General features: G+C 31.8%; 2 protein-coding genes and 1 pseudogene across 7 annotated transcripts; 1 reads left to right on the top strand and 2 right to left on the bottom strand.

Moving 5' to 3' along the window:
- Positions 1-4,206, top strand: LOC111314396 (uncharacterized). 4 transcript variants are annotated; one of them, XM_022915716.2, is made up of 5 exons: positions 1-390; positions 472-581; positions 658-755; positions 2,915-3,085; positions 3,959-4,096. In XM_022915716.2, the coding sequence occupies exons 1-4, from the start codon at positions 189-191 to the stop codon at positions 3,051-3,053; spliced, it is 549 nt and encodes a 182-aa protein (XP_022771451.2). In that variant the 5' UTR covers positions 1-188; the 3' UTR covers positions 3,054-3,085; positions 3,959-4,096. The 4 variants fall into 4 exon arrangements, with proteins under 4 accessions (XP_022771451.2, XP_022771449.2, XP_022771452.2 ...); XM_022915714.2 differs by having other exon boundaries at positions 2-390; positions 4,072-4,206; XM_022915717.2 differs by lacking the exon at positions 3,959-4,096 and having other exon boundaries at positions 4-390; positions 670-755; positions 2,915-3,458.
- Positions 4,171-8,557, bottom strand: LOC111314395 (cyclin-dependent kinase inhibitor 3-like). 2 transcript variants are annotated; one of them, XR_016332569.1, is made up of 4 exons: positions 7,891-8,557; positions 6,095-6,298; positions 5,808-5,943; positions 4,171-4,305 (listed from the first exon to the last, which is right to left on the bottom strand). XR_016332569.1 is itself a non-coding variant. In XM_022915711.2 (3 exons), exons 1-3 carry the CDS (start codon positions 8,313-8,315, stop codon positions 5,874-5,876), a joined length of 699 nt encoding a protein of 232 aa, XP_022771446.2. In that variant the 5' UTR covers positions 8,316-8,556; the 3' UTR covers positions 5,483-5,873. The 2 variants fall into 2 exon arrangements, 1 of the variants encoding a protein (XP_022771446.2); XM_022915711.2 differs by lacking the exon at positions 4,171-4,305 and having other exon boundaries at positions 5,483-5,943; positions 7,891-8,556.
- A 5,319-nt stretch (positions 8,558-13,876) lies between these two features.
- Positions 13,877-17,191, bottom strand: LOC111314393 (E3 ubiquitin-protein ligase PRT1-like; annotated as a pseudogene). Its single transcript, XR_016332686.1, has 8 exons — positions 17,050-17,191; positions 16,907-16,935; positions 16,595-16,774; positions 16,387-16,388; positions 15,911-16,244; positions 15,612-15,815; positions 15,216-15,337; positions 13,877-14,394 (listed from the first exon to the last, which is right to left on the bottom strand). The product of XR_016332686.1 is annotated as an E3 ubiquitin-protein ligase PRT1-like (transcript).
- Positions 17,192-21,313: the final 4,122 nt, after the last annotated feature.

The raw sequence follows: 21,313 nt of genomic DNA, 5'->3' as shown, positions 1-21,313 counted from the left end.
AGATGTGGACAGTAAATTATGAAGTTGGGAAGTTGGGGATAGTTTTAATTTATTTTATAGATAGGAGTTAAACAAATAAAGCTTGAAAGGAAGGAAGACAAATAATTAAAAAGAAAACTACTAATCTTGGACTCAAATATCTGGAAAAGCTTCCCAAGCCAAAAGCGCCGCGTTCCGACCAGACAACAATGAACCTGTCACGGTGGTTTCACCGCAGTGTTTCAAGGAACAGTAAAAATAACAACACCCCATATCAACACCAACCCATCCATTCTGAGCAAAATCAACAAAACCAAAAAGAAGACGAAGAATTGCTTGGAGTTACCCAACAATTAATCGATTATGTCAAGTCTTTTACTTTAGAAACCTTCAAGAGTTTCCCTCTCCAAGGTACCCCCACCGCCCATCCCTCTCTCTTTTGTTTTAGAGATTCCAAAAGAAAATCTGTTGATTGAAACTTTTGGTGTTCAGATAATGAGGCAGCTAATTCAAACAGTGAAACCCAAACTTCTTCTAATGTGCGCAAGGATCTTTCTGATTGGCAAGAGCGGCATGCTGTCTTAGTACTTTCAAAAGTGAAGGTTTGGTTTTTTCTCTTTTTAACCCTTTTTTTTCTCTTTCTATTAATTTATGTTTTTATTTATATATTTTTTTAAGGAGCTTTCACAGCTTAGATTTAAGCTATGCCCTGGCCACTTGAAGGAGGAAAAATTTTGGAGGATATATTTCACGCTTGTCAAGAGCCATGTGGCTGAGTAAGTTCTACAACTTTTTTCTTTTTCAATTTCTTTCTTTTCATGGTAATTAGGAATTTACAACAAGGAACATGTGTATATATTGTTCGTTTGTGGATTTGAATCTGTGCTTCCACTATTTCTTTTGAGTTATGAGTTTAATCCCATGACAAAAGAATGCATTTCTGATGCTTATATTGCCATCCTCTCATCAAATTTGTTTGCGTATTCATAAAGAAAAGGACCCTTTGGTTGAATCATTTGCCTACGTATTGGTAGTATACGGACCTTTCCTTTAGTGAAAATTTACATCTTGAAAGAAAGTCTTGAATTGCTTCTTTTGAATAATACATGATTATTACATATTAGTACTTCCTTTTTTCATGAAAATCATTACTTGCTGAAAACTGAATTGCAAACAAGCTGGTTTTTGAATTGCTATTCATCCAACATAGTTTTTTCCATGGTTCTTATTTAGTGTGATGTAATAATAGCTGTTTGGAGGTCTAAAGCCCCCTAGAGTAGATCTGTAGAATGTAACACCATGATTTGACTTTTGTTATGGCTTCAAGAAGGCCTAACGGTATCTATGATTTCATTTGCAAGGCTTGCACCTGAGAGTTGTTGTAGCTGTTCTCATTTTGATACAAGTTTTAGGGGCATTTTATATTTTGCAAACAATTTGTGCCTCAAATAAGGGAAATGTAATTAAGTTTGCAATAGTTTTACCGATACTTTGTACTTCATTACTGTGATTTCTTTGCCATCTTTGAGCTTTTTCTAAGAATAAAAGTGATAATTCACAATTATCCTCATCTTCATGAGTAAGCATGGAAAAATAGGAGACTGGCAGTTTGTTTACATGTGAAAATAAATATGAAAATCAAGTCTTGAGTTGAGTCGAATTCATTCGAAATATTTAAAAGAGAGGCTGCATTAGTGAGAGCCAATTTAGCCAGTTGCATTATATATTGGTATAGATGACCTTCTTATGTCCTTAATTGTGTTATGCAAAAGTATGTTCTACTAACCAGAGAATTTATTTGGATGGTGAAAGAAATACTAAATTAATTGTAAGAATATTAAGGTAATGATGGGGATCATCAATTTAGTTGATAACTTTATCATCTATAAACCCAAACAAGGCAATGCATTCTGTTGGAAATTAGGAAAAAAAGTGGATAATTCTTTTTTCTTTATGTGTGTGTTTTGTGGAAGGGGGGTCGGGGGGCAACACTGGTTTAAACAAAGAATAGAACCCTTTTCAAAAATAAAACTGAAGAAAGGAACTGTAAAACCTATAATGTTCATTTAGCACCGTGATTACTACCAATTCTATCATTTGCTTGCCATACTCCTGCTTGCTTCACCACCCTAGCTAATTTTAAACATTTTGACCACCCACTTTTTCAACATTATTCTTTGTGTCACCACCTAAAGAAATCTGCTGGTTCCCTACCAAATTAACACTGGCACTGGGCCAACACTACCACCACCACCATCACCATCGCTGCAATGCCGCTACTACCAAATGACCAACATCATGATCTTTTTTCTAGTTTGGTGACCTACCATTATCTCTGCCGCTTTATGATTATCACAGCAGCTACATCTGCATAAATTTCAACTCCTTTTTTGGACCAACAGCTTTCTATTTGCCAAGACAATGCATTGTAAAGGTTCCTGAAATGCTTTAGCGTTGGAAAAGTTTCTTCACCATCAAGTGTCACGGTGAATCTTTTGGGTTGCACATGCCTTAACAGTGGCAGCGTAAGAATCTTTTCAGTAATTAGCAGTATTCTTTTTCCAGATGAGGATGTTTGGGCCTGTCATGTTGGCCCACATGTATGGACTACCTGTAGCTGACTCACAATGTTGCTGTTTTTTTTTCCCATACTGCTTTTCTTCTTTTTATATTTTATGAAATCGTGATCAAGATTTAGACAGATAAGCAGCTTGCTTTGAATAGCACCCATGATTATTCCTTATATTTTCAATTGCATTAGATTGTGAAATTTTTGGTCTTCTTAATCATGATTTTTACCTCTGGTTTTGTTGCCTACTGGTTCATTATAGTGTAAGACTATCTGATTCCTCTTATTAATCACAGTTAACCACTGATGCATGCACAGACAAGCCCAATATATTCAAACTCAAACACTTGTCCTCTTCTTTATCAGATATGAGCTGCATGCTATACAACTCGCTAAACTTAAAAGGATTGCTACGACAAGTGAGAAAACATCAGATACCGATGCATATGAAGTTGAAATGGCAGAAAGAAATCAAGCAGCTAGTGTTGCACCATCAACTCCATGATCCCAATTTGCCTTCCTGTTGAGGAACTGCAGGTATCAGTCCAGCTTAGCGAGAAAAACAGCATTGTCAATTATGCTCATTTCCAGTGGTAAAATGATCATCTTTGCTGTCATTTGAGATGTGAACTTACCTTTGACTGCAATTGAAGTAAATTTAATGGAGTTCACGAAATGTGCAACAATTACATTCGCATGTTTAAGCTATCTGATAATTGACTCCATAAAGAGAGGTGTGTTACTTGCTAGACCCTTTCTTTTTTGGTTGTAAAAGGAAGGGTGCTAGACTGCATCTTGAGTAGTACATTTCAATTGTAAGGCAAAATGGTTGCAGCATTTGTTCCTTGTTAGCACTCTTATTAACTCATTATAATTTGGATATATTTACATGAAGCAATTCATCAGTGTTCGTTATTGGTTTTCCTTTTCTATTTCCTAATCAACATCTGTCCTCTTATTTTATTTTGCAAGGGATAAGTATTTCTGCGAGCACTTTTCTTGTTAGCTGAGAAAAGAATGAAAACCCTTTTGCTTGTAAGCAGGTTATGAGAAGAAATTAAAAAAAAAATTCTTTGGATGACTGCCCGTGTTGAGATTTTACCTGTAAAACCATGAAATAATCCACAAACTGTCAACTCTTTTTCTAAAACAACTAACTCTGGTTTGGGAATTGTAAAAATAACTAAACAACCAGAAAGATGTCTAATTTACAGAAATAGGAACATTACAGTTCCTTGCCATGTAAGTGCATGGTGAGGATTTTCCGATTTCTTAAACAATACTTATTTGAATGCTTGACTTTCGGTTCTCTGAGAATCTGTTACCTTCCTACAGTACTTGATTTTGTTTGATGCAAAATGAGATAGTAAACTATCAACCCTGGTTTTTGGTTAATTTTTTGGTGGATAGATTTGGTTTTTTTGGGTTGTTGAGAGACGAGATGTTGAACAGCAAAGCAACCTGCTCATGGGTTTGGTGTCAGCCCCAGTTAGGGACCCAACTGACTTGTACCTTGCTGGCAGGATTCTGGAGCTGATTTTAAGCGTCTGTTGCACGGTTCAGTAAGCATGGCTCGCATTCTTTCTTGGCGAATCTTGTTCTTGTCACCGCCCCAACATTAATTTGCCGGTCATCGTCCTCTCATCAGTTACATATACATGTCCTGTCGGTCATGAAAAACAGCCACGAATCAGATGCTCTCGAACTCTTTTTATTTAATAATCCGTAGTCCTCAACCAGTAAATGCCAAATCTGCGCTGCATCAGTGACGACACTTCCTTCAGGCCTACGTCAATAAAAACAGTAGCAGTTTTCTAGCCTTAAGCAATAATTGTGATTTCAAATTTGTCTTGTAGATTCAGGGTACTTTTTGTGTTTCTGATACACCTATATTGATGATAAAAAGAACATGAAAGTTAAAAAAAAAAAAAAAAAAGCCCCTTTTTCCCTTGAAATTTTGTAATTGCATAACTGTCTACGAAAGTCTAAAAATTTTTTAAAGACAGCCAACGAAGAAATATGTCTGCAAATTAGAACAGGTATTTGCTTAAATTTATTGTCTTGTTCCCTTCTTTCCATTTATGCATTGCAACCGAAAAGAAAAAAGAAATTTCAGGACAGACACAAGCATGAAATTTGGTTTCACCTGCCAGCCTAACAAGTTTGCAACTTTCAGTCTTCTACAGGGTAATGAATGGATGCAGTGCATGCACAGGCATAGAAATAGAAAAAGAGAGACATCATCAAATCTAAGGTTGAACATGTTGAGAAACCTGTGTCACTAAAAAGCTCTGTAGACACGTACAGTATCCCATGTGAATAGGGCACACTCACTCACACAGAGGTCTTCTGCATTCATGCACATTCAATTAATGCTCACTTGACAAACTCAGCAGCTTTAGTGCTTCATCACAAATTTCAGATGAACAAAAAAAGAAAAAGAAGTTTGAGGCAAACAAAATTAAACGAACAGCAAAGAAAGAAAAGAAAAATACAATGCTGTCAAATGGCAAGAGAACCCTAAGCTCTCCGGTAAGATAAAACTTATAATACAAAACAATCTATAGATTGCTTCAATGGCCCACTACGGTTAGTGTTCTTGAACCCCAAATGTCAGTACAAACAAAATGGGGCTCGTTTCTCGGTCAATAAGCAGAACAGAAATCAACTACATTGGGATGCAAGGGAGTTTAAATCTCTCTCGTAAGGCATAACGTGTGGAGTGACATGTCTGGTACTGGACCAGTTAATACTAAAAACTGATTTGTGGTTAGAAATCTAACTTTAATGTCCAATTGTGCTTGAAACATTGAATTGGAGCAAGATTCAGCAGAAAAACAATTTGATTTTTTTGAAGAAAATCTTGCATTGGATACTTTTACGATTTACTGATAGACATCAGCAGCCAAACTTAAATCCAAATACACAGGTAAATAAATATCAAATGACTTGCATTTATTTCCAGAGATCATCCATGTTCATCCCTACCCAAGTATAGACAAAAGTGAAACTACATGGAGAAAAGACAGGAAAAGAAAACCTAGAAACATTGATGCACCACTAAATCGGTAACAATGATGAAAATGCAGCACATTCCTAACAAATTATTTGTTTTTCCTTTGAACAAAGGATTTCAGGTATATAATTTGGTTAGTGTAATTCATCAGCTCTGTTTTGTCCCAGATCTTTAAATTACACATCTTAGTCAAGGCTCAATCAATCTTTACATGAACTCAGAAGAGCAATGCGAATATTATACCACACTGCCTGCTTTTAAATCTTTGAGCATGCAATCAGTCAGGGAGTAGAATTGTTGGGGCTCAGCTTATGGGATCAATTGCACCCATTCATAACGTCCTGGAAGGGGCAAATCGTTCACAATATCAAAGTTATACCTGCAGAATCCAGCATATTCATAAGACTAGGCTGCTCAGATTACCGAACTATTTAAGACTAAAGTCATTCAGAATGGAAACCAACATTGAAATTATAACTACATGTGCCAGAAAACATTAAATGACTAAAAATTTTTTGAAAGAAGCTTACTTCTCAATGAATTGTTGCTGCTGTTGCTGTTCTGCACAGGCAAAAAATTCCTCCATTTCAAGTGTTGTTGGGATGGATCTCTGCACATCATTCCACCTTCTTCGGTGAGTTGAAGAGGAGCTTCTCAGACTTGTGGTCGAACCAGGGGTTACAATGGTTTCCGAGTCTTTTATCAAGCTAAATGGTGTGGTTTCTCTAGTGTTCCTGCATAAAAAGGTATAAATTATCTAAAAGAATAAAATAATATCATAACAAAATACCACCACAAAAACAAAAAAAGGCACTAAACCATACAATATTCACTTTGGATCATGAATTAAACTTGCCCTACAAGTAAAAATAATACCCTCTTTTTCTCATTTTCATCTAAGCAAAGTAAAACCTATTTTAGACATTAATAAAAATACAAAATCTCTTAATTATAAACAAAGACAAAATTAATATTCCCATTAGATGAGAAGAAAAACTCATATAAACAAGAGACAAGCATTTGAAAGAGACAAGCTTAAATTTGCAGAGAGCAGAGCAACAATAGGATAAGAAGCAAGAAATTTGCGACCTTTTGTCACTTACTGCTAGTCCCAACACAGAGAATCCCACATTCATGTTAGAGTCTGACTGTAACTAGGCCCCATGAAGATGATTTGTCATTGCTAACACAGATGAGCTTAAACAGTTATTGCTGCCCGGTATTGCCAAAAGATTATCTTTCTTCATTTTTATCTTCTCTTCTTTTCTTTTTTTTCACTATTATTAACAGAAAAAGGACAAAGCAGAGCCGAAAATTACAAATGATTGCTATCCGGAAGATCAAACAAACTGGTTTTTTCTCCTGGTACAATGAACTTCAAATTTCCCATAAAGAAAATCTTTTCTAGTTATTAACAGATTCCATGCACTTAAAAATTTTCAATTATTTTTACTCATCAATATCTCAATCTTTTTTTATTATTATTTTTATAAATTAAAAGCAACACCAGAGAATGAACATTTCATTATACTAATATATAGTGCAGTTTTTACCATATGGGAAAATGCAAGTTGTAGCGGTAATGAGTCTGCTGAGGAGGAATAAATTGTTTCAAAACACTGTCTATTTCTCATTGAAAATAATTCATCATAAGACACAAGCATTCAGTAACCTTTTCATGTAATGACTGGTATGCATCTCAAGAAAGTGAAATTAAAAAAAAAAAAAAAAACACAAAAGCAAGTTAAAAGCTTGTTGGGAAGAAAATTAATGATGTAACAACTTTCATGACCAGGGAACATCTAGAAACAAAGATTCAGTGACATTTCTTTTATGGTTTTTATAGTGTTTTAGTCCAGGAAGCAGCCTACTCTCAAAACCTAAGTAAGCAGGCAGAACGGACAACAGAGTAAAAACAGTTAATAACTTTTAAGAAAGAAAGAAAGATTCCAATATAACACCCAATATGTTAAAAAATACAAAAAACCCATTTTTGAAAACTGCAAAGAAATCTCATTTAAAGCGTCAAAAGAAGAAACAAGTGAAGAAAACTCGTGTAAGCTAGAAATAAGAGCTTTTTTTTTCTCCCACTTTTAACCAAAGCAAATGGCAAAGACTGGCAATGAAAGAGAAATGAAAGCCCCCAAAAGAACATAAGTAAAAGGACATGACATTAACAAAAGAATTGGAAAAAGAAGAGAAAGCCAACCAGCAAAGCAATGCTGAAAAGCTTCAAAGTGCGAAAGCCGAAAAAAAAAAAAAAAAAAAAAATTTTTTAGAAGATAATAACTGAGGAAGAAGAAAAACAGAGGAGAAAAAAAAGTACCTGTCTCTGAGTTCAAAATCCAAATTGTTCTCTCCAAAAGAAGCCTCCTCTGTTTCACAGCAAAGCCCCACTCCCAGAACAACTTCCCTGCTTTTACCAAAACACCCTTCACTTTTCTTCTCACCATTCTTCTTCCCTTCTCTGAAACTACTCTCTTTCCCCTGTTGTTTCTGTTTGGTTTCATTAGAAACAGGGGATGGCAACTTCTCCAGCCTACGGCTCCTCAACTGCAGATAAGAAAAGGAAGAGACATCTGGGGTTGAAGCAACAGCTTGGGCTGGTGACGGAGAAGGGGTTGTTTTTTGGAGTCTTTGCAAAGCTAGGGTTTTAGCAGCTCTGGTACGGGAACCCAAAGTTGACTGATGGGAAACTTCCATCACTGCTATATCTCCTGCTATCTTAGATTTCTTCATGTACTTTCCCATTTCTTTTTGTCCTCTGTTCACTGAGAAAGAGAGTTTATGATTCTAACCATTGCTATTTGCATTCGAAACGTAGGTATCCAAAAAAGGGTTTTCCTCTTCAGAGGAAAAACAGAGAAACAGAGTTGGGAGAATAATGGAGGGTGGAGGGAAAAGGAAGGAGCAATTTTTGTATCGGAACGAGGGAGGGTAAAGAAAAAAAAAAGAAAAGAACAGTGAGAGAGAGAGAAAAAAAAAGGTAGGGTTGGGGTTGAAGGAACAGTGTCCTTATTTATTTTTCAATGATATTTTGATTGGCTGGTTTGGCCCATTCAGATATTTTATAATTTTTATAATTTATTAATTCTACTTCTTAATGCCTTTTGTTTTTTTTTTTTTCCATTAAAAAAACTTTTACCATTTTTATCATTCCCCTCCTTAAAAATTTTTTTTTCTTGACTCTGCAAATTCATGAGTTAGATGATACAGTTGGATAATACAATTTTGTTTTTAAAAATAAGCTAGTTATGAATTATTAAACCTCTTTTATCAATTTTCTATTTTCATAGTTATAGAAAAATAAAGCAGAAACTTATACCAATTGATGATTTTTTAATTTTAAAATTTAAAATATAATAATATAAATAAATAAGTAAATTACGTAAACAACCTATAACATTTTTAAGGAGTCTGACCCTCAAGCCCTCTAAAATGTCCAACTAAGGAACACTAATCTTGTTCTCAGACCATTGCCATCAAGGTTATCAAAATCACATTTCTTAGGGTTCAAATTTACAATCTTAACCTCAATGGGCATCAGTTAAAACCTGCAACTTTTGTTTTGAGTTAATCAGAAAGGCATTTTTACCCTGCAAACCAAAAAAAAAAACAAACTTTATTTTGCGGTTGGTATTTGAAAAGCACAACTTTTGGTTCAATGTAGTCCACAAATATCATCACTTCTTTTGTTTCTGTTTTTCAAGTTTATGAGTTCATTTTCACAGTGTTTGCTAGCTAAACCATTTTTGTCCTGCTTAAACTCAGTAGGGCAAACAGTCAAAGCAGAGGGGATTCTACTGCCCACCGACAGGGGCAAGGGCATTTGGATTTGGTCAGACATTTTGTAAGTATCTTCCAATATTGGGTTACAATTACCAGCTGTAATCAGAGGCCTTTTTTTTTTTTTTTTTTTCTTACGTCATTGCTAAATACTCCATGAAACAGCATGGGAAACATAGACCCCTTTTTTTTCATTGTTTCCAAATAAAGTTTATTAAACAAAAGTAGTAATTAATTAAAGTAGTTTTAAACATTGTTGCATTGTATAGTTTAATCTTTAATCAATCAATAATTAAAAATTACCCACAATTGAGAGATTCTCTCTTTCCTTGTATATGCTGAAAAAATTTTATTTATTAATCATCAAAAGGAGGTGATGAGTGATGATAAATAAACCTGGATATAATCATGGCGTTGGTCCACATCCAAGCTGAAATTGAATCACATAGGGCCAATCTCGAGGCTTGTTAAGCCATATTGGTTCAGGTTCTTTTCATGTGTTAAGTTGGAGAGAAACATGAAAAGTTCCACAATGTTTTCTTCTGGTTGCTCCATCATCGCCTGGTCCTACCCAATACGTATAAACTTTATAGTCCCCTGACATCAAAGATCTACTACTTGAAAACAGTGATTTTTTAGGCGGAAAGTATTTGTGTTACGGATTTAAAAAAGAGTTTTAAATCTCACGTCGAACGTAATAAAAGGGTTTTTGAGGTATATAAGGGTTCACATTACTTTCGTCTTGTAAGATATTTTTTGTAGGATAAAATCGTAAGGCCAAGAGGATCGGAGCAGATAATACCTCACAAGGGTGTGAACCGTGACAGGTAGGTTGATCTGGGACGTCGGAAGGGTGAATGTCAAGGTCCCGGAGCTGCGCGGGTTCGGAGTTTAAATCTCGACTAGTGACAAGTGGTATCAAAGTCAATCCTAAATCGTTCGATGCACGTCGAACGTCTCGACGAGGGCGTCACGGGTTCGGAGTTTAAATCTCGACTCGTAACAAGTGGTATCAAAGCCAATCTTAAACTGTTCGATACACGTCGAACGTCTCGACGAGGGCGTCACGAACTTAGATGTGAGAGAATGTCACGGACCTAAAGAAGAATCCTGAATCTTACATCGAATATAATAAGAGGGTCCCTGAGGTATATAAGGGTTCACACTACCTCCGCCTTGTGAGATACTTTTTGTAAGATAAAATCGTGAGACCAAGAGGGTCAGAACGGATAATACCTCACAAAAGTATGAACCGTGATAGGTAAGCTAATCTGGGACGTCGAAATGATAAATGCTCAAATCTCAAAATCACGTGAGTTTGAAGTTTAAGTCTCGATCCGTGACACTTATATTAATATAAATTTTAAAAATTAAAATGGAGTATAATATATACCGACCCCGTCATGAGAAAAAAGAAATTTGACCGATTGATAATGTTATTATAAGTAAAACAGACACGGTGGAATTAAATTATAAATCTTAACGATGATTGTCAGACAAAAAGAAGAGAGGGATTTGTTATGGGGGACAGCCAGCGTCCTTTTCTATTGGCTACCTCAAACACAAATCATCCGAAGAGGCTTACTTACAGCTTACCATTATTATTTGTCTATATAAAACATAGTAAAGATAAATAATTCCAAGATTTTGCCAATTTTAGGGCTTTTTGTGTTGTTTTTAAAGTACGAAAGAGTTAAGGTAGATGCACGATTATCAATGGCCATTACATTATCCTCAATTAATTCTATAAATAGAACAATTCTATGGCCCAAAATTTCCCGCCAAAACCATTTCTCCTCGTTTGGGCTTTGATTTTGCAACCCATTGTTCATAGCCAGAAAATTATCAATAAATTGGTTTTTTTTTTTTTTAATTTCACTTGAATATAATTCCAATATTAATTTCAGAAGTGCAAGCGTTTTTGGCAAATGATGATATCATTTGGTGAAGGTAAGATGGATACATGTATTCAAGTATGATATTTATGAATACTTTTAAAAATTAAAAAATAAAAAATTAAACATCCTTAAAAATTTTTTAAAAATATTTTTTATATTAATAAAATTGATAAATTTATAGATTAATTTTTATATATATTATAAATAAACACCAGTAAAAAAATTTTGGTAACTGGGAAGAAGTCTGATTACGGTAAAGAAATTGGTTTTGTTAAGCAATTGAAAAGAGTGAGGATTCCTGTTTTATAAAAGTGGAAAGACCTATAGCAAATTGTGAGAATTATGCGTTCGATAATCTTATAGCACTTTACCCAATATTGCAACCATTTAATACATCCTAACCAAATGCAAATAGTACAAGGAACGTGGTCCCTTACTCTTCCTCAGAATTGCAAAGGGTAAAAGGCAAAGGTAAATTGCCATGCATGAAACATGATGGGATAACTGTCATGGGTTAGAGATATAAGTTTTAAACTCACGCGATCTTGAAATTTGAACATTTATTTTTTTGATATTTTAGATAATTTTTTTATTATGATTTATATTTTTATGAGATATTATTCGCTTTGATTCTTTTTGACTACATGATTTTATCTTAAAAAAGGTATCTCACAAAAAAAAATGATATAAATTTTTTTATATTTTACTGACCCTCCTATTATATTCGATGTGAGATTCATGACTCTTTTTTAGGTCCGTGATATTTTTTCCACCCAACCTCATGATACTTTCGTCATGAAGGTTGGTCACCCTGCTTATCTCTCTCGAAAGATTTGACGTGAATCAAAGAGTTTATGACTAATTTTAATACCACTTGTCACTGATCAAAATTTAAGCTCTAAACTTACATAATTTCGAGGTTCGAACATTCACCTTTTTGATGTTTTAGATCAATTTTTTTATCACGATTCACATCTTTGTGAGATATTATTCATTCTGACTCTCTGATCTCATGATTTTATCTTATAAAAAATACCTCATAAAAAAAAATTATATGAATTCTTTTATACCTCAACGATTTTTTTCGATGTAAAATTCAAAATTTTTTCTTAAATCCCCAATATAAGCACTCTCCTATTGGACACCTAAGGCCTTCGTCACCATTTGAAATACCTAGAAACCCTAAAAACCCAACACCTGATTCCCCCCCCCCCTCTCCTCCCCACATTCTTCACAAATTTATGTATTTATTTTACACAAATATCACGGTCTGACTGATTTCCTGCTTCCCAATGCTGATAAAAGAGCCGTACAGTTGGGAACGTGTGATGACTCAGCGCAATCATCACAATGCTCCCCATCTGCCCTTTTCTTTTATTACTTTGGACACTGACTACTATTTAACTACATATAATCCTTTTTTCACGTCCTCCCGCTTTATATATATATATATATATATATATATTATTCTTTTAGCCGAAAAAGTTAGACCAAGCGTGAAAGCGAGAGTGGATTACACGGACTAAAGAAATCGCGTATAACGATTGAAAGTCGTTTTGGTGGCTCTAATGATTACGGAACGTAATGTAATCGATTAAATATTACATTTGAGTTTAAAATTCAATTTAAAATTTAAAATTAGGTTCAAATTTAATTAAATTTTATCTTTTAGTTCAAGAATTAAAATAAAAATTTTATTTAATTAAATTCAACTAATATAAAAATAAATTTATTTTTTATATTTTAATCAAATTTTATTTTTTAATTCAAAAATTAAAATTTTATTTAATTAAACTTAATTAATATATAAAAATAAATTTAATTTTTATGAATTAAAATAATAAAAAATATATTTAAATATAAAATTTTAATTAAATTCATAAATTATTCAAATAATAAATATTTAAACTCAATTCGATCAATAAATCAAACTATTCAAACTTGATTCGATAATAATCAAATCGAATTTAAATTTTATTTAAATTAAATTTAAATAATTTTCGAATATTAATATATTATTTATATTTTTAATTACAAAGCATAAATTTTCACCTTGCTGACAGATGCAGCTTTTTGAACCAATCAGAGAGCGCGTGGGAAAACGCATACATTAAGGAGCTTCAGAAATAATCTAAAGCCCAAGCCCAATAAAAAATACTCACAATTGGCTATTTCTTAGTTTTCATTTATGATTTACAAAAGAGGAACAAAAAGCACAAGCAATGATTCTTAGGACAAAAAACACATGTAAACAGATTATATACGTACAGTAATAGAGTATAGATAATGTTCACTATAGTAATAGAGTATAGACAATGTTAACCACCAGGAATAAACAAACAGCTGTGCTTATTAACCAATGCCCGAAAACTGTACTAGCCACCCATCATGACAGCTCAAATATTACACGAGAGCCAGCAGAGAAAACATGTTGGTTGACATACCATGGAAAAAATAGTTCAGGTCACTTAATCACAAACAAACCCCAGCTTCAGACAAAAAGGTGGTTGAGCAGTCACACACCAAAGGCAGCTTCAATTTGAAGTGAATGAAAAGGCCAAAGATACATGTATAAACATGCGATAATAAAAAAAGACTACACATGGTTTGTATGAAATGTACGAAATTGGATTGCAGTGCAGTGGCGATTAGAATAGTACCTTGCCTCTTGAAGCCCCAATTTGCAGAACTACTTAAGGAACCATGATCCATAAGTAATCCACCAGTCTGTATCACCAGATAATCACTGTATGGATTTTTTTCGGCTTCAGTATTCAATTGGTGAATAGGATATCATCTTGGTCCTCCATGCTATCATTGTCCATAAATGGAGAAGCTACATTATTGCTAGTATTGTCCTGCGAATCACCAGATAAAGCAACAGCTACCGGTGCACTTTCCAAATTTTCAGCGGCATGATCAAAGATGACAAAAGAAGTAGAAACATTCTCTAGTTGTTCAGTCATCAGCCTCAACCTTCAGACAAAGTCACGCTTGATAAGCTTAAACTTGTGCTCTGGGGTGTGTCTCTGATTGAACCTGCCTGGATGCTTAGGTCGAGTATTATAACAATCTCCACAAAGGTCAAAGCCTGCTTTCTCTATACAATCCTTGCATTTGTATCTATCTCCAACAATCGGAGACATCTGCTGGTATAAACTCAAGTATTATTGGCTTACTGCTGATTTTATTTAAAATCAATAAAACAATAAAGACTAGCAATCTCCTACTTTATTAGCAAATTCTATCAGCCAATAAACCGGATGTAAGCTTGAGATTCTGCTGAGGAATTTAACTACAAATTCAAGTCTCACTGCAAACTTAACTACACCTTCATGTCTTGCAATTCTGATGAACTTATGAACTTAAATAAGGTTCAAGCAATGACCATTATATGGCAGAGAGAAGTGACTCAATTACTTTAGCAAATTCAAAGCAATGGAACCCTTCATCTTTACGCTTTAAGTCAAGCATAAATATTACTCGAAAAGCATTGAACAAAATCCAACAAACACTGAATCCCAGAGCATTTAGAGAGCAACTTATCCCACATTATGATCCCCTCCTAAAGCAATAAAATACCATCATTATAAATTTTCAATGTCCAGCAACTATCAAGAGACATTAACTACAGAGTGTCAGAAAGAGAAGAGAAGACACTGCCCAAAACAAGCATGTACATATGTACTAGCATTCTGCATATCCATTAGATTAATTACCAATAATTTTAATCGGGTAAAAGTAAATACTAAAATGTTATACGAGAAAATAAAGGATGAAAGTTTTTAAAATTTTGTAGAATGGGTTATGTCATTTATGGAGATGAAGGGATAAAAAATAGAACGAAATAAGTATGAGCAAGTAAAAAACCAACTTAATTGAACTTTTAAAGAGACTGATATTGTGTGACACCAAAACATACACACACACATGCACTCATATAAGAGATGAGGTACAAAGCATTTACCCCACAAGCATCACAACCAACTCCTATATGTGTATATGCGCTAGGCTCCACTGAGAAAGGCAGATGATCTCTTGAACGTAACTGGATAGGTGAGAAGTCTTGATTACCAGCTTCCATGGAACCTAAAATTTGAGCATAACAAGTAGTCTAATATTGTGGAGGACTCAAAGTTAATGCAGTACAATTGTAGCACAATCAGACTCTTTTTAAGATCAAATTTACCAACATGAATGAATCAGGAATTATATGCTTCATTTTTTAGCTTCAAAAATATGGCAATAAACCTATTGGCAGAAAAAAGGATGGAACAATATAATCCAGCTAAACACTAAATCAACCGAATGTCAACTTGATGGACACTAAAACAAGATGATACAATGGAGCATTAAGACATACAGGTGGTTGCTCTCTCATGCTTGGAAGAAACTTGCTTGGGCTGAACAGAGTCTCTTCTCAATGCATATTCTTTGGGAAACTCAGCCACCAAAAACTGATCAAGCGTCAAGCAGACTTCTGGAAAATGCCTTGGATGCAAACATTGACAAACTTGACATCTAAGCATCGTATCAGCAGGGATGTTAATGCAAGTTTGACAATAAACTGACAAAGAGTAAAGATAAGAATAAGTCCACATATAACAGAAAACCAAGGCTTAGTGATGCTAATTAAAGAAACAAAAAATTGCACACCCATACCATGGCCACAGTTAAGAACGACAGGACGAAAAAGCAATTGCTTGCATGCAGTACAAAGTAAATCCACAACTGAAACCTGATCCTTCTGTTCCACAGCAATAGGTTTTGTCTGATTAAGACCTCCATCAGAATTTTCTTTGGTCCAAGTTGTGCCATTATAATGAGACTCTACTTGTGCAGCTGGTTTGCTAAGTTTCTCTTTGCTAGTAGAGGGAGAGTCTGAACATGCAAAAGAATGTGCAGGACTTCTGAGGTAATTAAATTCTCCACCAGCCTCTGATTCATGTGCATGACCGTTGAATTCTGGTGAGAAGTAGCCAAATTTCTTTTCCTCCTATGGATCATACAAAGGCAACATAGGTGAATTACTGCAATAGCTATGGTGAGAATGATCTCAAAATACCTACAACTATCCCTCCCTTTAACGTAAAGACAATCGACTACTGAAAAGTTCGAGTGGCAGATATATGCAGAACATCTCAATGCAAAATCGGGTTACAAATTAGTCATATTGAACTAAGGATAACTTTATGAAATAGAATTTTTCTCTTGAAAATTATACTACGAAGCAATATTCTATTTTATAACTTCTCTTGATTTTCGTGGTAATTAACAACAACCATAACAACATAATTGACAGAACATGAAATAGAAAAGGAAAATAGAAAAAGAAACCAAGCTTACCTAGAATTTGATCTTCCCTTTTCTTATATGCAATGGGATATAACTTCAACAGCAAGAAGTGAAGCGTTTGACAAATGCGTGGAAAGTGAGAATATGGGTTTCCACAAATCGGACAATGAGACTCGTATCGAGAACTCATTGATTTATGAACGCACCAAAAACATGATATGTGACCACAATCAGTATAAATTTTTTTTTAATAAAAAAACCAAAGGAATTGTCAACCAATCAATCAATAACAACAATTATAAAAAAAAATAGAAAACATAAAAATTCTAAGTTCTTTCTATAAAACTAGCAAAAAAATCTTACGCAGAACGATTGGTTTATAAAGAAGATCCCTGCAAAGAAACAAAACAAAAAGAAATAAACAAACAGTATTGGGTAATTTCTGAAAACAAATGGAAACGACAAGATAGGAAGAAACATTGAAAAAGTTTATTATTATTACTTACAAACAAACGCAACAAACAAAATGATCGGGGACTTCTTCAGAGTTAGTAGCAGCAACAGGAGACTGATGTTCCGTGAGACAAGTTTCACCGGAATCCATTGAATTCACTCTGAAGTTTGTGGGGCGATGAAGTAACCCCTCACGTCGTATATATATATATATATATATATACACACACTATGGGCAGGATATTTTGGACTTTTACTTTTCCAGGAGCACTTCTAATTGCACCTCAACTTTTTTCAATACACCTCAAAAATTATATTATAAATTTATCTTTTAATAAAATTATTTAAATATTTATCAGTCAATTATTTTTTTCATCTTCCGCATCCCTTGTCGAAATTTTTTTTTTAAAAGCTCTTAAAGGTTTATTGAAATAGATGTTCGAAAATTTTCAGAAGTTTTCGAAGGTTTTTGAAAATTTATCTTCCAAAACTTCGAATTTTTAAAATTTTTTATATTTTTTGAATATTTATTTTCCAAATTTTTTAAAAACTTTGAAAATTTTATTTTCAAAAGTTTTGAATTACACCCAAATATTTTAACATGAAATTTTATCAAATTAAATACGAAATTAAACAAAACAAATATAAAAAACAAATTTTTTTCTTTGATCTTATGCTTTTTAATTTCAAATTGAAAATTTTTCATTTGAATTTGACTTTATTATATTTAAAAATTTTTAGAGTGCATTTAATTCACATAATCTTAAATTTAAAAAATATATATATAATTCTTAGGGAAGTGCAATACTTTTTTTTCATTTTCATAATATCTTATCTTTAAATTTATTTATTTGATTTGAAAAAATTCACATATATTAATTATTGTATAATTATTATAATCTTTTTGACATATATGATGATAATTTTTTATTTTATTTTATTAATAATAAATACTCAAATAATAAATCATTCATTTAACAAAAAAAATATATTTTAATTTATTATTATTTTTATTTATAAAATATCATTGTTTCAAAACATTAATGCTTTAATTTATATGAAAAAATATTAAAAATTTTATCAGTTAAGGCATTTGATACTTTACACGTCATAATTGATCATTTCATTATTATTATTATTATTATTATTATTATTATTATTATTATTATTAAAAATCAATTAAGGCATTCAAATGGTCTAACATTTTAATTGATTATTTTTTTCACATTTTCAAAAAATCAATTAAAGTGTTTGGTTACATTATGGGTGTAAATGATACATTAGTACGCGCAAGCTATTCAGGTTCGATTCGAAAAAAATTTGAATTCGGTTCGATTATTGTCGAGTCGAGCTCGAGTAGCTCGACTTATCGATCGAGTCGAATTCGAGTATTCTTATATCTGACTCGAGTAGCTCACGAGCCTAATCGAGCTTTTATATTTAAATATATTTTTATTATTTTAATTAATAAAATATTTTGAATCCGAGTTCGAGTTTGAATTCGAATATGAATAATCGAACTTTTGTCGAGTATACGAATCGAGCTTATTTTTACATATTATTCGAGCTTAATCGAGCGAGCTCGAGTAGCTCGAATTCGATCACGAATCGAGCTCGAACTTGAAAAATAAAATTCGATCGAGTTCGAGCTTCTCACTATTGGCTCAGCTCGACTCGTTTACACTCCTAGGTTACACACATGTCTTCATTGATCTTTCATATCAAATTTATAAAAAATATCAACTAAAGTGTTTGTTTAGCCAAATGCCTTAATGATCTCTTTATAATTTTGCAAAAAATCATTTAAGGAGTTTGGTTACTTAAACACCTTAATTAATTAAGTATTTAATGTGTTTTTATACACAAATGACTTAAATAATCATTTTATATTTTTGTATAACGTCTTAATTGATCAATCATTTAAAGTGTTTTTGCATACAAACGCTTTGATTAATAATAAAAAATATATTGATTAGTTAAACATGATAAAGACATCAAATAAGTCATTTTATATATACAAATACCTTATTTGATATATAAAATATAGACTATTATGCTTCATGGTTAGACAATATAACATTCATATTGTTATAACATAATATTCGAGAAAAAAATAAAATTTTAATATGCAATAATTAAGATGCTTGTATGAAAAAACACCTTAATTGATAATCAATTATGACATTTCTTCCTATAAATACCTTAATTGAGAGATATGTTAATTTTTATCATACTATGATTAAAAGCATTCATATTATAACACAAATTTTTAAAGCAAAAAAATTAATAAACGATTCGTTAATACGTTTGTGTGAAGAAATGTCTTAATTGATGTCTTTATTAATTAAGGAATTTTTATACATAAACATCTTAATTGACTATCAATTAAATGTTTTATCATTAAAATATTTTAATTGCAATATAAAAAAAAATTAAGATGTCAATGACAAAAATTTATAGCTGAGTTTCAATTAATTATAAAAATGATTTTTAAAATGGTAGTAACTATGTGATAATTTTTTATTTAGGTCAAATTTAAAAATAAAGTAAGTTTTATTTAGAATCTTATAATATCACATGAAAATGTGAGCTTCTAATTTCAAAACTTTAAGTATTGTTAAAAATTTAATATTTTATCTTATAATTTGATTACTCTGAATCAAATGAAAAAAACAAATATTCACCGTCAAGATTCTACGAAAAATTTTGTAAATTCTTTTGAACAAAACGCACTCTTAAGATTTTTTGTTGGAAAGTGAGAAAGAAGAGATGTGATGTTTGAATATTTTTGGCAAATTTATGTTTAGGGTGTGAATAGTGTTGAGTAAAATATTGGATATTAAAAGTAAAATATGTGTTAAGTAATTGTTGGGATGTAAATAACAATTATCGTAATTTATTTACAAATTATTTTTTATGACTTTTTTTAGTTTTTTTAAAAAATAAATTAATGGATATTTAATGGGCAAAATTTTTTTTTTTCATATGACAGAGGTTAAAGAAGGTGATGGAAGGATTAGAATTGTTACCTTATATGCTTGTATGAATTATTTTAATCACTAAATAAAAATTTATTAAGTCAAAAAGCTAAAGATTAAGTGATCAAGAATTTTTTGTAGGTATAATAAACTTGATCCGAATTTTGTATGATACAATTTTATAATGAGATTTATTCATCATGATAATTTTATAATTAGATTTATAGAATTAAAAAATAAAATATTTTTAATTTAAAATTTTATAACAAATTTAAAAATAATTTGTGTATTTTTTATTTTTTAAAATATATTTTTATATATTATATAATATTTCTATTTTTTTATAATGAATTTAATAGATTGGTTTTATTTGTTAATTCAAATGTTTTTCATATAATTTATATTATAAAAAATTAATTTATTTTCAATAAATATATTTATTATTTTAATAATTTAAATTTATTTTATTATAAAATAATTAAAATATTACTAATATTTTACAAATTATTTTATTTAAACAATATTAAAATATTAATTTGTATAACTATTACAATATACATGATTATTTTCATACATTTAAATAAGATAATATTTAATTTTTAATAATATCAAACAAATTAATTTTTAATTCTCAAAAACGAATTATTGCTAATCAAATAAAATGATTTGATATCATGAGTGATAAAATTGTTTTGATAATAAAATTATCTCGATGTTACGTTATCATAATGATCTTATAAAAAATACCAAACTTTACCTTAATGTTCCATGTAGAGTAAAAAAAAACCCACTTATAAAATTAAATATTTGTCACTTTAGTTTGTTGATTTTTTTTTTATAAATAAAAAATCCATAGTCTAAAAATAAAAAATATAAAAAAATTACAAATATAAAATTCAAATAAACATATTAAATACTAATTAATCTAAACTCCGGAGTTCAATATGATGACTTGTTTTGGCTTTCTGTAAAAGCATAACCACACCAAAGCCTTATGTTTAGAAAATTAGGGTTTGTTTAAATGTATGAAATAGCTAAAGTGGCAACCTGTTTTGACTAGTTCACCAAAAGTGGGCTTAAACTGGCTAAATGGAATTTATAAGCATCCTATCATGCTCACAATCGATGGCCAGGAAAAAAAAAAATTCATGCTCACACTTCGGCCTGGCATTTCATCTTTGGCTATTGGCACTCATCTTCACTGTTACATGCGATTTACATTCATGCCACCAACTCGACAACTCAATAAACGTTTCAATAATGGCGGTCTTACTCTTTTACAGGCTTGATTCTGGTAAAAAAAAAAAAAAAAGAAATTTTTTGGGAAATTAAAGTGCAG

This window comes from Durio zibethinus, chromosome 23 (genome assembly GCF_047325235.1).
Source record: "Durio zibethinus cultivar Kanyao isolate XHJ-2024 chromosome 23, ASM4732523v1, whole genome shotgun sequence".
Taxonomy (NCBI): Eukaryota; Viridiplantae; Streptophyta; class Magnoliopsida; order Malvales; family Malvaceae; genus Durio; species Durio zibethinus.
Note: the sequence above shows the minus strand (reverse complement) of the source record. Positions and strands in the feature narration are given on the sequence as shown.

What these genes read in the sequence shown, in the direction of transcription:
- LOC111314395 (XM_022915711.2), bottom strand. Translation starts at nt 8,315, where the DNA reads ATGGGAAAGTACATGAAGAAATCTAAGATAGCAGGAGATATAGCAGTG. An exon ending in GATTTTGAACTCAGAGACAG is followed by an intron (nt 6,299 to 7,890) that starts GTACTTTTTTTT and finishes CTTTTTATGCAG; the next exon opens with GAACACTAGAGAAACCACAC. An exon ending in CAGCAACAATTCATTGAGAA is followed by an intron (nt 5,944 to 6,094) that starts GTAAGCTTCTTT and finishes TGGATTCTGCAG; the next exon opens with GTATAACTTTGATATTGTGA.
- LOC111314396 (XM_022915714.2), top strand. Translation starts at nt 189, where the DNA reads ATGAACCTGTCACGGTGGTTTCACCGCAGTGTTTCAAGGAACAGTAAA. An exon ending in CAAGAGTTTCCCTCTCCAAG is followed by an intron (nt 391 to 471) that starts GTACCCCCACCG and finishes TTTGGTGTTCAG; the next exon opens with ATAATGAGGCAGCTAATTCA. An exon ending in GTCAAGAGCCATGTGGCTGA is followed by an intron (nt 756 to 2,914) that starts GTAAGTTCTACA and finishes CTTCTTTATCAG; the next exon opens with ATATGAGCTGCATGCTATAC.